This window comes from Phaenicophaeus curvirostris, chromosome 19 (assembly GCF_032191515.1).
Source record: "Phaenicophaeus curvirostris isolate KB17595 chromosome 19, BPBGC_Pcur_1.0, whole genome shotgun sequence".
NCBI classification, from domain to species: domain Eukaryota; kingdom Metazoa; phylum Chordata; class Aves; order Cuculiformes; family Cuculidae; genus Phaenicophaeus; species Phaenicophaeus curvirostris.
In genome coordinates, this window is record NC_091410.1 from 10484181 (window position 1) to 10499131 (window position 14951).

The following is a 14951-nucleotide window of genomic DNA, read 5'->3' on the forward strand; positions in this document are numbered from 1 at the left end:
TGCTGGTAGCCACGCTGCCAACTTGTAGAATGCACCCACTGCGCCCAGAATGTGCGTGACTGCAGGACACGTGTGGGCTTTGGTTTCTATCCCTTCCCTTCCTCAGAATTACTCGCCCTGCTCGTTGCCATCAGGAAGCTGGGACCTGCCCAGCGCATGCTCCCCACGGGTGCCTCAGCTCCTCGTGAGATGGGAGCAGAGATGCAGAGCTTTGCATTTGGAACTGGAACGGGAGGAGACCTGCGGGCAGGATGAACCATTAGAAATGCAAGTTCACGGGGTGGAAGCAGGGAGACCCATAGAACAGGGCTGGGAATCACGACCATGCCCAATGCCCAAGGTAACAAACACTACGGTCCTCCAAGCACGCTCATCAAGGTGGGCTGTGTCCCCAATCCTGTGCTATCAAAGATCCCATGCTATTTTTCTTTTTCCAGCTTAAACAGGGAATTGAAGTTGTTTCAGAGGTGGTGGGTTTAAATCCTTTCCTGAAAGGCTTCTATGGGTGTTATTATAGCTCTTTTCAGCAAAAGCAAATGGACAAGGGACATCAAATGCATTGTTTGGAGAAAAAAAGCAGCTTTTTGGTCATCTTGTGTGATTGCAAGCAGTGTACACAGAATTTGCAAATCTGCCCTGTGACTTTGAAGGTAATTGTGTTCCATTAATACCAATACTCTTGGAGAAACGTGTCTTGTCTCTAAATTACTCCTGTGGTTTTAATTGAGTATCATTTGCTTCACCTTAGCAGGTTGTGTATGTGTCATGGGAGGGAATTCACCCCAAAGGAAGCCCCATGTTTTTGGTGACTAAAGTAGCAAGTGAGCAACAGTGAGAAACCTAAACTTTTTGCAGCTGGGAGGAGAAAACAGCTCTTTGCTCCTTTCCCCTGCAACTTATCGCTTTTATTGCTATAATTACTTCTGCAGTTTGCGCTTTTAAATGCTTCTATCTTCCAATCCTGCTGTGTAGGGATGTGGGGACAGGACACCTTGCAGATGCACTCTGGTTTTTGCACCCCTGGCGTTGCAGCAGAAGCAAGGGCTCCTTCCCCACGGAGCTCTACAAGCAAACACCACCGACTGCAATGCAAGGAGAAAACCGCAGCAACTAGAGGGGCACAACTGGGTGTCTCGCTTCCCTCTTGCTCAGCTGTGATTTGGTTTATGTCAGACATCATTTCTACTCTAATACTTCCTATCCTGACTCGTTGGTTTTCTTTTCTCCCCATGCTGGTTAATTCCTCCAGTGCATTGCATGAAACTTTTAAACCTCTTTATAATAAACATTTGACCCCTCTTAACCCAAAGCAGGTGCACAGGCATTTCAAAAGAGGAGGCAGCACATGCAGTCGGATGAAATAGCAATCCAGCATGGTATCACAGAATGATTCGGGTCAGAAGGGACCTTCCAACCCCCCCTGCCATGTGCAGGAACACCTTCCACTGGATGAGGTTGCTCAAAGTCTCACCCAACGTGGCCTTGAACACCTTCAGGGATGGGACATATCCTTAAAAAAAAAAGTAAAATCAAAACTAAATCAAGAGCTTGCACTGGAATTGGCTGGGTTCGCTGCTAGGCTGGGCTTTGCTAGGCTTGCACCTCACTGAGCGTGGCGGCTTCGCTCACCGTGCTCTGGCAAAGCCCTTGCCAAGTGCCTGTGTCATGGGAGTGTGTTAATGGCAAGAAGCTGAGGTGGTGCTGACGAGGCAAACTGCACATTGCACAACCAACAGGAGCCTTGCGCTGCTTACAGGTTAATTTTATACCAGCAAAAACCTGCCACCTACCATTTACGCTTTGCATCTGTTCCACAGAGACTTCAAGCCAGAAAACAAAATTTTACATAAAATGTAGTATTTTGAATAGGTGCCAGGCCTTTGGTCAAAGTCCATAGAGTACACCTTCAGCCAGCATCACATGGAACATGGTTCATAATCTCAGTATCCCTTTCATAGAGTCATACAATCAGGGATAAAAGCACAAAAAAAAATGTTTTACAAAAACCCAAAGTCTAACAATTAGGAACGAGATCAATGGAGAGCACTATTTAGTAGTTAAATGTACCTCACTTCAATGTACTATTTATGAATTAGTGCTCTAATGGGAGCTGCTCCCCCTTCGCTCTTCTTACTCCAATGAAGAAATTTGCATCTTTGCAGGTTGCTTCTCTGATGTGGGCTTTTCGAGTGAATAATTCTCCCATTACAATGAATTTGGAAGACTCCTGAATGTATCTGCTGTCACTAGAGTTCAGATTTATAGCCTCAAACTGTGTTTAGCTTATAATTAAAATAGATTTGTGCGTTTATTTTTCTCTTCCACATTAATATCCTATTAGTCACAACAGCCAAATGTGCCACATTTGGGCAACAACTCAACTTCTGAACCACCACCAACATCAAGTCCCACTTGTCCAGAGGAGACTCTCCTCTGAAGGTGAGAAAGGGGCTGCAGGTACCTGCCACGCTTGGGGAAATGGTATTTTCTATGGGTTGTTCCATCCAACTAAAAAAATCCTTTTGCAGCTTAAAAAGAGAGAATGATGGTAGAAACGAGCAGGGGGTGAAATGCAGCTGTTTCCACCCAGAGGTGTCTTTCTGGTGTATTTTGTTGACCGCAGCATCTTAGGAAGCCCGTTGGGGCACAGGTACCGTGGCCAAGAACTGCAAGCATCATGCTGACAGCATCTACTGGTTTCTGCTATGCAAAGGGCCAGAAAAACTGTTGATTTCCAAATGCCAGGGTGTGTTTTACCTTCCACAGCACGTGCCATGGTTGTGCAGAAAGCAGATCACCTCTGCTGCTTCGTACAGCACAGGTAAGGGCTGAGGAGCAGTTCTGCCCTCTTAACTAGGTGAGATTCCTTGCAGAGAATAAGCCTTAGCAAAGAACAACCCTCCCGATGACTTTCCCCCTGACAAGCAGCATTAAAAAAATTAATCTCTGGCAAATTCTCAGCACAACTTTGGAAATGATTCAAAATAGGGAGCGGGCTCCACAGCTCAGCAGCTGGCTGAAGCTCTGTGCAGTATTTTAGAAAGCTGAGCAGGAACCTCCTGTGCAACACATGAAAGCCGATCCTGAAATGCAGATTATGCCTCTCTTAATTCATCCTGAAGAACGATACCAATACCTCTGGTGCAAACCCCGGCGCTGAAACCCCTTCCCGAGCAAAACCTCAGCCTGAACAGCTGAACTTGGAAAAGTTATCTGTGCAAGGAATTCAAACTTAGACACTCACATTGCAGAGGGCGAGATGGACGGAAAACGGATTCAAGAATGATGCCATTCATTGAGATCATGTTTTGTGGGTTGGCTACTCGTTCTTTCCCATTTTCCTGGCAGTGAGGACAGACAAGACCCAGGGAGGGTGGGCTGCAGGGACACCAGCACAGGTCCCTGCCCATCACCAGCTTCACACTGCCAAGCTTTCCCAGCCCCAGACTTTCTGGGGACCCCCAGAAAGCGGTTGCTCCCCTCCAAGGGTATTGCAGGGACCGTCCTGCGAGTGGCAGCGCGCTGTGGGTATCACTTGGTTCAATTCTGCATTATCAAACTTCCTTGGCTCTTTCTATTGGAAACTTTTACAATTCTCTGCTTGGCTGGAAAAGATGACTGCAGCAAACCCAAATTAGGAATAAATTATACAACAACTTTACATTTTTCTTACAAAGGAAAAACTGTGTGGCAAGAGCTGTGAAAGCACCTCCTTCCTATGTCCTCCCAGCAAGGCTTATAGAGGAAGGCAAGGACTTCACAGATTTTTTTTTTAAAAAAAAAAACAACAAACAACAACAAAATAACACCCTAGTCCCAGTTTGGGAATTGCTCCCCCCCCCTCAGAGCATCCCCTCCCCACACTCCCCAACCCGTGCAAGGGCTGCAAAATGCAAGGAGATGCAGCTGCAAAATCAAACCCAAAGCTGCAAAATCCAAGCCAAACATTTAAAAGCAGCCCCCAAAGCTGCATCTGTGCGGGCAGGCGCTGACATCTGTGCATCTATTTGCACAATGAATGGCCAGAGCAACTCCTCCTTCCCCATCTCCGCCTGGTCTTGCAGGGACTGTTGCGTTCCCACAGCATTTTTGCAATATTAAATTCTCCACCTCCTCCCACCAGCACCACCCCCCCCCTCCCTTGCAGGACAGAAGGCAGAGCCACTCCGGAATAAGCAGCAAGTTAAAAAAGCAAAGATCAAACCTTCCCCACCGCGCTGGCACAACAAATCCCTGCTGTCCCCTATCCAAAGGACGCCCCCCCAGCTCCATCCCGAGAGCCGAGCCCCTGCTCCCAAGTGCTAAATAAAGCATCCTGCATGCTCTTCGCGATCCGGTGTTCCAGAACCCACTGCTGCCTCCGAGCAAAAGTTACCAAATATTAAAGGAGAAGGCAGAGGGGAGGGAGGGGGGGTTGGAATCGGTGGAAAATGATCTCAGTCCTGGCACAAGAACAATACTTTCCCATGGAAACATAGGTATATTTTTAATTCCCGGTAACTCCACTCGAGTTTCACCTTTCATCTCCTCCACGGACTTTCTTTAAAAGTTTCATTTCATTCTGCACTGGAAACGAGCTGCAATTCGCATGCACCGTGCCCCTTTATTATTTTTTTTTTTTTGCATGCATGCAGACAGGAGCTAATGCATCGCTTTTCCAACACCCCTTTTTTTTTATCCGTCCTGACTGTGCAAAAGGCATTAAAAAAAAAAAAAAGAGCTGGGTAATCCCGGCTGCAGAATCGCAGTAAGGTCGCTGCAGAGCTGCAGGGCCAGCAGGATCCGTGTGTGTGTGTGTGTGTGTGTGTGTGTGAGAGAGGCTGCACCCTCCAAACAGGAAATGCAACTGAGAAGCCACGGAAAGCCTCAAACTTCACCAATGCGGCTGCATCCCGAAAAAAAAAATAATATATATATATAAATTAGCTATATATGCATGCATGCATGCATGCACTTCCAAAATGCACGCGCTGCTTTTTGCATAATTTGCCACCGAAGAGAAGCAGGAGCCTTACCTCTCGACTGAGACATTTTCCCCTTTGCTTTGATGGGGGAAGGGAAGCACAAAAGACTTTGCCTTGCCTCTCCTCTGGAGCTTTAGTTTTGCAACAAAGATGCAAACTGCAAGCGCTCAATCTTCATGCAAACTGGAGTTTTTTTTTTCCTGACTTGCTGCAGCAGCTCCCCTTGCAGCGGGGAGGGGGGGGGGCGTGCAATTAATTGCACACAGTGCAGGGCAGCTTGCAGAGCAAGGGGGGGATTCCTTCCCCCCCCCCCCTCCTCCGCCAAGCCCCGTGGTTGCAATGGTCGGGAAGGCTCTGCTGCACCTACATGATGGGCCAGGGCTGGCAGCTCCGAGCTCCAAACTTGGAGCTGGGGGGGCGCAGGCGCGGAGCCGCGCGGATCCCTGGGCGCTGTAGTCCGCCCGCCCGCCCCTTCCTGCGGGGGCGGCGCTGCGCGGGGCGCGCGGGGAGCGCGCAGGGAGCGCGCAAGGGGCGCTGCGCATGCGGAGCGGGGAGGCGGCGGGGTCGCCGCAGGGTCGCCTTGGGTTTTTATTTCCACCAAACTGCTGTAGTTAACAGGGAGCGGGTGGCTGCCTGCATCCCTCCCTCCCTCCCTGCCTGCATCCCTCCCTCCCTCTCTGCCTGCCTGCCTGCCTCCCTCCTTCCCTGCCTCCCTGCCTCCCTCCCTCCCTCCTTCCCTCCCTGCCTCCCTCCTTCCCTCCCTACCTCCATCCCTCCCTGCCTTCCTGAATCCATTCCTCCCTCCCTCCCTGCCTGCCTCCTTCCCTCCCTGCCTGCCTGAATCCATTCCTCCCTCCCTCCCTGCCTGCATCCCTCCCTCCCTCCTGCCTGCCTCCTTCCCTCCCTCCCTCCCTGCCTCCCGCCTTCCCTCCCTGCCTGCCTCCCGCCTTCCCTCCCTACCTGCCTGCATCCCTCCCTCCCTGCCTGTATCCAACCATCCCTGCCTGCCTGAATCCATCCCCCCCTCCCTGTCTGCAGCCATCCATCCATCCCTCTCTCCCTCCTTGCCTGCCTCCATCCCCCCCTCCTTCCCTGCTTGCGCTTCTCCCTGCCTGCACCCCTGTCTGCATCCCCACTGCATCCCTGCCTGTCCCCACCTACATCCCTCCCTGCCTGCGTGTTCCCAGCGTGGAGCACGAGGCTGATGCGGTGGCTGCTGCGAGTCCTTCTCCCATTGTCAGGTGGTACCTGCCCAACACAGGCAGGATCCTGAGGCTGGAGGTGACCGTGGTGGGATGGCCGTGTCTGGGGCAATGTGAGGGCACAGAAGAGCTGCCCACGGAGGTTTTGATGCAATCATCCTCAGTGCTCCCTCCGTGCTCTGGGGTCCAGACCTGTAAGTGCATGCAGCGCCTCTACCACCAGTCACCCTGCTCCAGGCATGCAAAGGGCCATCACAGTGTCCTGGTCCATCACAGTGAAAATGAGAGAGATCAGAGTGGAAAAATGCAGCAGAAAGAGGAAAAAAAGATGTGCTTGGTTTTCTCTCCATTGGTTTTAGATTTTAAGTATTTATTGGAAAGGAGCTTCTTGCTTTTGTGCTCATACGATGCCAGGGGCGTTACGCATTCTGCGTAGCTCGGTTGTGCCCTGGCTTAACCGTGGCTTTTATCCACCTTATGTAACATTAACAATTTCTTAATCTATTTTTCTTTTCCCTTGCAGGCAGAGCAGATGAAGCGAGTTTATCCCAAGTCTGAAAAGGAGTGTTTTCTGAGGTGGACAGCTTGGCCCCTGTGGGCTCACGGAGGTTTCCCACATGAAAAGCTGGAGGAACACAATGCGGTGACGTCCCCCTGAGATGGGGATGCTGGGGTGTGGTAGATGGGTACCCCCTTCTGGATGTGGGAACCCCACTTTGGGAAAAGCCCTTCCGGAAAAGAAAAGCTTGCAGTGCTTTGCATTAAACGTATGTTTCATTATGGGCATAATGGAAGAAAAATGAATAAGGAACTGAGCACTGAGAAACATGCACTCTAAAAACATTTACAACTAAAATTAGTGGCAGGAATGCTTGTTCACACCCCAGTGAAATACTGCTGCCAAAGGTATAAAATCCATTTAAAAGGTTGCATGGAGAGCACATCTGGGATTGTAAGTAGCGCTGCCGTTTCTAGTGTCGTTTTCCCTTGGGCTGGAAATTGTGTATTGCAGCTGATTTTCACACCGCGCCCTCGTGCTGCTCTGTTTCCCAGACGGCCCCGTGCGGCTGAGCTCGCGCTAGGCTGGCGTTGCTGAGGATTTTGCCATTTTTAGCTGCAAGGGCTGAAGTCTGAAGGAGGCTCTAACCCTCAATTAGGGATCCGTTTAGTGTAACTTTCTAATGTTCTGAGTGATTGTTTGGGGTGAGGGAAATATGCTGCTGTACGTGGTCCTTCCTGCCAAACTTGCAGCTAGAGCATATCCTTATAGCCAAGCAATAAATCCCCCAAATGAAGGGTTTACGATGGAAATGCTGACGAACCCTTAACTAACACATTACAAATGGCAGCGTTACAATTCGGTAGCTACACGCTAAATTAGCAGTGGCGTGGGCAGCCTTCGAGGATTGCTGTGGTGATCTGGCCTTGTCTCCATGAAGATGTGCTGCGAGGCAATGGCTTTTAATTCACTTTTATTCTCTCTAATAAACCTTTAGTAGACTAACTTGCACAGAGGGGAGAACTAAGGGACGCTGCTCTGTTTTTTCATGAAGTTTCTGGATAACCATTGGAAGAACATTTATCAGGTGAGAACAAAGCCCAGTTGATTTAAGGCATTTTTTCACGTAGAGGATAGAATGGTTGGACTTGATGATCCGATGGGTCTCTTCCAACTTGGTTATTCTATGATTCTTTGTGGTTTCCCTGAGTGCTGGCCGTGTCCCTTGATGTGCCCCAGGTGCCATTGGATGCTCTGAGATGTCCCCATTCCACGCACAAGCTGGGACAGCCAAGCAAACCCTGGGTCATGCTGCTAGGACCCAGCAAACAGCAGGATGTAAAACTTTAGTTGTTTTTTCATCTTTTCCTTATTCCCCCGGCCCAAAGTGGTGCAGGGATCTGGGATCCCGCTGCAGCACTGCCTTACTTGGAATCAGGGCACCCTTGTACAGCGCCCTGCTAACGCCAAGGGGAATTTTCTCCTGGCTTTATTTGTTTTCGGCTGAGTCTGGGACCTGCAAAGGCTTGTCCGTCTGTCATGTGCTGCACAGCGGTTCGTGTGTGTAGAGCTGGAGGGAGTGTGAAGTTCAGCTGGTGGACGAGTCTCAGCAGGCTGTGGCAGGAGCAGACGATGCGACTCAGGAGGTTGGGGGTCTGCCCCAGGGCTGGGAAGGCTGCAGCCTGCCCCCTTGCCCACGGGATCATAGAATCACCAGGTTGGAAGAGACCCACCAGATCATCGAGTCCAACCGTTCCAGGGATGCTCTGCCCCAGAGCCAAGTGGGGATGCTGGTGGGTGACCCAAAGGAAGCATGAGGGAGCTTCCACAGAGTGAATCACAATGCCGTGAACAGGTCCCCATCAGCTTTGAGTCAAGTGGTACCAAAAGTCTTCATGATCTTTACTGTTTACAATTGCTCTAACACAGTGCCAGCCTTTAAGCTTGGAAATTAGTTATCCCTTGGCAGAGCTTTTTACTTTTAAAGTCTATATTCTGCAGTCAGCATGACCAGATCGCCCTTGCTCTAGGTAGGTATCCCCTTCCTTCTGACCAGTAAGAGGCTCAGGTCCCCATCTCTGCTGTTCAGACTGTCTCCTCCAGTCAGCGGCGCTTCCAAGCTGCAGAAAAGGCCATTTGTCTTCTTAGGATTCATTAAGTGCTTTTTTAAAACACGACTTGAGTTGCTGGTTTTGATTTGCTGTGCAGCAGGTATTTCATGAGAACAGATGCTGAAGCAGAACTGAAATATGTCTTCTTGAATGGTTATGTATCTAAAGGCTGCAGGGTGATGCTCAGAGGAACCAGCCAGGTGCCTCCTGTGTCTCCCAATGCATATAAGTAAATTCTCTAGGAACGTTACTTTAATCATCTGGTGTCAATGAGTGATGCTGTGTGCATCCCTGTGCAATGGTTTTTCAGGAACTAAAACATCAAGTTATGGGTGGATATGAAACACAGCAGGATCACAAAGTGCCTGGGGAAGGAACAGCTCAGAGGTAAGGGACTTACTGCAGGGGGAATCCCTAAGGCTGAACGACAAGATCAGATCTCTGTGTCCAGGCTGGTCATAACTTTTTCACCAGTGCTTGCTCTCTCTATGTACATATTTGAATTTTCTACGTGTTATGGTTTGTTTATTCCTCTCCTTCCAGCTTGCTCCTTCATTGATAAGAAATAAATTCGCTGCAGAGAAACTGGACAAAGGTGCTGTGGTTTCAGGGCATTACTGAAAAATCTCTTCTCCACATTGGTAAATAGGAGATCTGCACCAAAATATGTATTTGCTTTAGACACGACTTCATTTCCAGCACTCGCTTTGATCAGGGCACTTGGAAGGCGAGCTGTGTCATGTGGCAGGTTTGTCCAGTAAAAATACAATTAGAGGCTTCGGTTTCAGCGTTTGCGCAAACGATCACTTGTGGATAATCTAGAGGCCAAAAATTAATCCCAGCACTCTGTCCACAAACAACAGTGAGCAGGAGGAGTCAAAGTAATCCTGCTTCCCTCTTGCATGAGCATTGTCAGAGTTTTTGTATTTCTATTTCTTATATCTCATGGGGAGGAATGTATTTTCCCCTGGTTCATATCCCTTTGCAAAGAGTTGTTTAGCAAATTCAGTTGCTGGTCATATGTGGTTTATAACCGTTTCAAGCATAGATGGTGTGAAACAGAAGCAAAACTGGGTCCAAAACACCTCTGGTACCTCTGTGTACATCCTTGAACACAAGGTTTTTGGGCTCACATCACAGTTTTCCCAGCATGTCATGTAGTGTGAAGGTCCCGTAGCTATTGCTCTGAAGTTGCTGTGTATTTTGGATGACAACCCTGTGCAGGGACAGACAAAAGTCACGGTGCCTGGGAAGTGGGATCTTCCAAAAACAATACGCTTTGCAAATGAAATTGAGCAGAGCAGAGGAGCTTGATGAGCCAATTTCCACAGAGCAGGAGATGGGACAGGCTCCAGCAGGACCTCTGCAGAAGGACCCAGTGGGTATTTCAGATTCCTTTGGTTCCAGTTTGCGTTTTTGTTGGATTCTGCTGCTTCCAGCCTTCACTTCCCTTCATGGGAATGGGAGCTGTGGAGAAGGAAGGATATTGTGGGGAAAGGGTAGCAAGGATTTGGCTTGGTCTGTCCTGGAGGGATTGCATTGATAGCTTTTAGAGGCAAGAGGCCAGATGTTTATCAAGTGTTATCCTATCCCCTGGACAGTATCCCTTGAAATTTCCCATCATTTTTTAGCTGAGGTGGTGGTCAGGCACCGCAGAGCAGCAGAGGTGACTGCATGTGGACACGTAGATGCCCGTTATTCCCCAAATGCTCCCGGGGTGCAGTGTTCTCACACTCCCGAGCTGAAAATGAAAAACAGTGGGAATAAGCATACTAAAGGCACTCGGGGGCAGATAGACAAGGCATGGTGCTTTGCTACACGAGATGAACAAACTGTAGGAAGTTCTCCAAGACAAGATGGACCAACTGGAAAAATATGCTCCCAAGGGGACGTCTGGGGAAGGAGCTTGAGGAAAAGCCAAGCAAACAGTGGGTGCAGATGCTGAAGAGGAGAATAAGGTTTGACAAGAGAGGAGGTAAGAAACTATGAGCATGAGCTGCTGTGGGAGCAGAGACCAACTGCTCTTCACTAGCACAAATGGGGCTGAGTGATATCCTGCATTCCTTTGTTCCCCAGTTTAAAAGGAGTTGCAGGCTATGAGCATTTAAAGCCAAACACAGTCCTTGAGAGGTCAGACACGTCTTACCTTTTGTCTGAATTTCATCCATCTCCTCCTCAAGCATTTTCTCTTGCAGCCATTAATTCCTAGCATGTTTTTCCACCTTGGGTCCTGAGTAGGTGGATGGAAAGCCCAAGAGGACCTTGCAGTTAGCAGAAGTTAAACAAACTGGGCTGCCCTGGTGCACAAAGGCTGGGAGAGTTGGTGAAGTCTCTCTTTGTGTCTTTAACCAGGTAGCTGGGGAATTTGGAGAGGAAAAACAACCCAAGAAGTACTTGCAGCTTATAAAAGTGGTAGAGGCCAATAAATAAAAACTGCTTTCAACTCAATAACCTAAGTAATAAGGAGGTTGTAATAGACTGTAATAACAGAGCTGTAAACCTGGCTGGGTAATAATAATGGGTTGAGCACAATTTTCCAGGAGAGGCAAGGGTGATGCTCATGTCTGTTGACATAAAGAAGAGGGACAGAGATGGAGGTGGAGAGCTATGATGTGTAAGAGCCAGATAAGATTTTTTTAATTCTTTAAACAAATATGAGGTTAATGCACAAATGACCTAAACCAGCCTCGTACCTCTGGAAATTGTTTACTGGGGGCTGGGGAAAAATGCATTTTTATATGGCGTGTCTTACATTGCGTGTCTGCCCTTCTGAGACCTGCAGTCAGCCTCTTGGCCTCTTGTAAATAAGCCTGGAATTTTACTAGTTACATTTTGTGTGGTGACTTTTTTACTGTGTTGCTGTACAGAGGTGTCTGTGCTTGAGACATGCCCTGCACGCAGAAAGTCCCCATCTCAGGTGCCGTTCATCCACGGTAGACGCAGAGATAAGCATTGTGGCTGCTTTTTTTTCCTTTGCCTGCTGGTGTAGGTTTTGATGCTGCAAATACTGCCTATTCTTTCACTGTCTGGATTTCCTCCTACCTGTACTTCATGCAAATATATATGTATATAACAGGCTCTCTGTTTATTTTGGGTAAGTAATGGACCAAAATGCATCCTCCAGGCATCTCGTGAGCACTTAGCTCAGTCTTCAGCCTCAAACTCTTTGTGCTTTGCTGTGTTTGCAGAGCTGCCTCTGGGTCCTCTCCCCCCATGTACATCCCCAGCCTGATGCTGCTGCAGGCGCCGTGTTCATGGCCCTGCAACTGCTCAGAACCAGGGTAGTTGAATGGTTAAATACCTTTTGGGGTCATATCCATCACCTTTAGTCTCTGTAATGGTAACATTTGCAGGTTGCTCACCAGGCATCATCTCAATGCCCAGCAGCACAGGTTGGACAGGAGCAATAACACAAATGTAGACTTATCTAAATTCTGTGCATCCTCCAGTACCTAAGCCCTTTCATGAGGCTAAGGAACACACCGCACCCACTGCACTGAGAGCCAAGAGCGTTTTAAATCATGTAATCAATTAGGCTGGAATGACCTTTAAGATCATTAAATGACCCTTTCAAGGTCCCTTTAAAATCAGGGTGCCTTTAAGCTGCTTTAAATAAAAGCCACTTAGGTAGGTGGCTTGGGGAGTTGTTCTTTGTCCTTCTCGGAGGGGCAGATGTGGGTGCAGGAGCAAGATGAGCCAGAAGCAGGAACCACCAGCCCCACAGCACAGCTCCGTGACAGCAGCTGGATTGCTGTTGGCTGAGAATAGATGAAGGCACAACCTTTGGCCCGGTGGGTGGCAGTCCCTGCAAGTCACCTGCTCCATGTCCCTCACTCCCTGGCTTACGTAGGTTTTTTTTCACCTTGTGGCACTGCTCTGTACTTTGGACTCTGTTTCTCACTGTTTTTCCGTGGCTCCCTTGTTCTGCTGATTTTTCTTTTTTCTTTTTACAGCAAAATGATTTGCAGGCTCATTCAACGACACATTTAAAGGTTCAACCATAAATGGCTTGTTGCTCTGGATTCCCCTTTGCATGCAGACCTGTGTCTGCCCATGCTCTGCGTGGGAGCTTTCTGCAGCAGCAGAAAAGTGGTCCAGGTCCCACATGGGGGCTAAGCATCACGGGGATCTGAGGGCTTCCCACAGGCAGGCTCCTCGCTGCCTGACTAGAGCTGCCTGTACGCTCTCTGGGTTAGGAATGGTCTTTATCACTTGATGTGTACAACCACCACTACATGAGTGTGTTTGTCAAGATGGTTTATTAAACCTTGGCTATATTTATGTAGCTCCCAGGGTAATATCAACTGGAGTTAATTGCTGGAACTGGTTTTTATTGTGAAGACATCTGTAGAGTTTGTCACAAGCCTGCAGTTGTCTTTTGCCCTCCTGCTTAACATGATACAAACCCTGGGGTTTGGTAGGAGATCACCTGGAAACTCCCGGTGCAGAGCATGAAAGGCAAGGAGGAGAAACCCAGATATTCAGGGCAGAACTGATGTTTTACTGACAGCCAGGGAGAGAAAGAAGGAGGAATCCACTGCAAAAATGGTCTTGAATGCAGTTGAATGAGGTTGAACAGCTCCAAAAGTGAGATTTTGAGAAAAGCAGTGTTAAATAAGGACAGGTAGCAGCCTCTGTCTGAAGAGATATTTTTATTGGGCTGGCAGCGGGAAGCATAATTTTCTTTAAATGACATGTATATCTGGAGTATGCTGTAATACAAAGTCAGCCAGGGAGGTGCTTTTTTTACAATGGGAAATTATATTTCATAATCCGTACAGCAAAATTCACTGGGAAGGGAACACAGCTGGTGGTCAGCAATTGTTTGACAGCCACTGGATCAGGGGATGCTGCCACGTATGACAGCAGCACTGGTGAGAAATACCTGTTTTCTACCACTTCCCCATCGACGATGGGGCACGTTTGCTCCTTCCAAGCTCTGCTGATTTAAAATAGGTGTTTTGGTTCTCTTTTCTACAAACATGAGCTATCATTCATGACCATAACATGTGTGTGTACCCACGTGGCTGTAATTACATTATTCTAGCTGCATTGCATTCAATGTATCCTTGAACCCCTGGCACTGTGGTTGTTTGGTGTCTGTTAATGCTTCAGTTAGAAACCTTTTTTTGGACGTTTCTAACTTCCCGTGAAAGTCTATTCTGGGCTGAAACTCTTTGTGCCAAGTCTTAGGTCAAGATTGAAATTTCTTTTATGACATTTTATTTTGAGCCAGTTTGAATGTTGTTATAGAAGGTGGATAAGGGCACAGATTAAAATTTGTGTCTTGTATGCTAGGAGTGAATCTGATTCCTGCAGAATTTGTATTGTGTGTGGCCATTTAGAGGTGCAAGATGCTGCCATTCTCCCTTTTCTTTTTACACAGGTACGAGTTGCTATCGGTGTCAGTCTGTGCTTGCTCATCACACCCTGCTCCTGGTTATCAGGGAAGATTTTGGTGGCAGAGCCTTGTGGCTTTGGCAGTGGCTGAGCACCCTTTTTGGCAGGGTGCAGCTGCAACATCTGAGCGGTTAATGCTGAAGGAAGTTGGGTTTTATGCAGTTTATTTTAGTCTCCTAACAGCCCACAGACAGAGGCAGGACTCTACGTTAGGTGCTCTGAATTACTATTAAAGGGCTTCCCTGGCAGAGGATCTGGGCTGTAATGTTAGATGATGCAAATGCATTGTCCTTGTGCTTCTATGCTGGTTTATTGATCATTTCCAGTAAATATGGAGTGTATCTCCTCTTTAAAGCTTGTTCTATGTTCTTATAAGCCATTGCCTCTGCTCCAGAGGATGGAATAATGGCTTACAGCCAAGCTGCCTGATTTCTGAGAACATTGGTGGCAACTTGTCTCATAATTTAAACCTAAAAAAAATCTAGACAATCTGCTTTATTGACAGCTTTATTTTCATAAAATCATAGAATAACCAGGTTGGAAGAGACCCACCAGATCATCGAGTCCAACCATTCCTATCAATCACTAAACCATGTCCCTCAGCACCTTGTTTTGATGCATATGAAGCCACAGAAAGTGAAGTGAGCTGGGAAGCAGCAGAGGTTCCTTCTTGGTCCATGCTGTGTGGGGCACCCCTGATGCTCCTAATGCTGCAGCCACTGGTTTGGATGCAGGGGGAGCCCCGCGCTGGGTGAGAACATCTGTACCCTCTGAC

The 14951-nt window shown here is 48.2% G+C and overlaps 1 protein-coding gene across 1 annotated transcript in view; it reads right to left on the bottom strand.

Annotated features, from left to right (window-relative positions):
* The window catches only part of MAP2K6 (mitogen-activated protein kinase kinase 6), a 47640-nt gene extending 42429 nt beyond the window's left edge, over positions 1 to 5211 (bottom strand). The window contains exon 1 of the mRNA XM_069872882.1: positions 5016 to 5211. Within this exon, the coding sequence (XP_069728983.1) occupies positions 5016 to 5031 (16 nt within the window). The 5' untranslated portion in view covers positions 5032 to 5211. The remainder of the gene's footprint in view (positions 1 to 5015) is intronic.
* Between the last annotated feature and the right edge of the window lie 9740 nt (positions 5212 to 14951).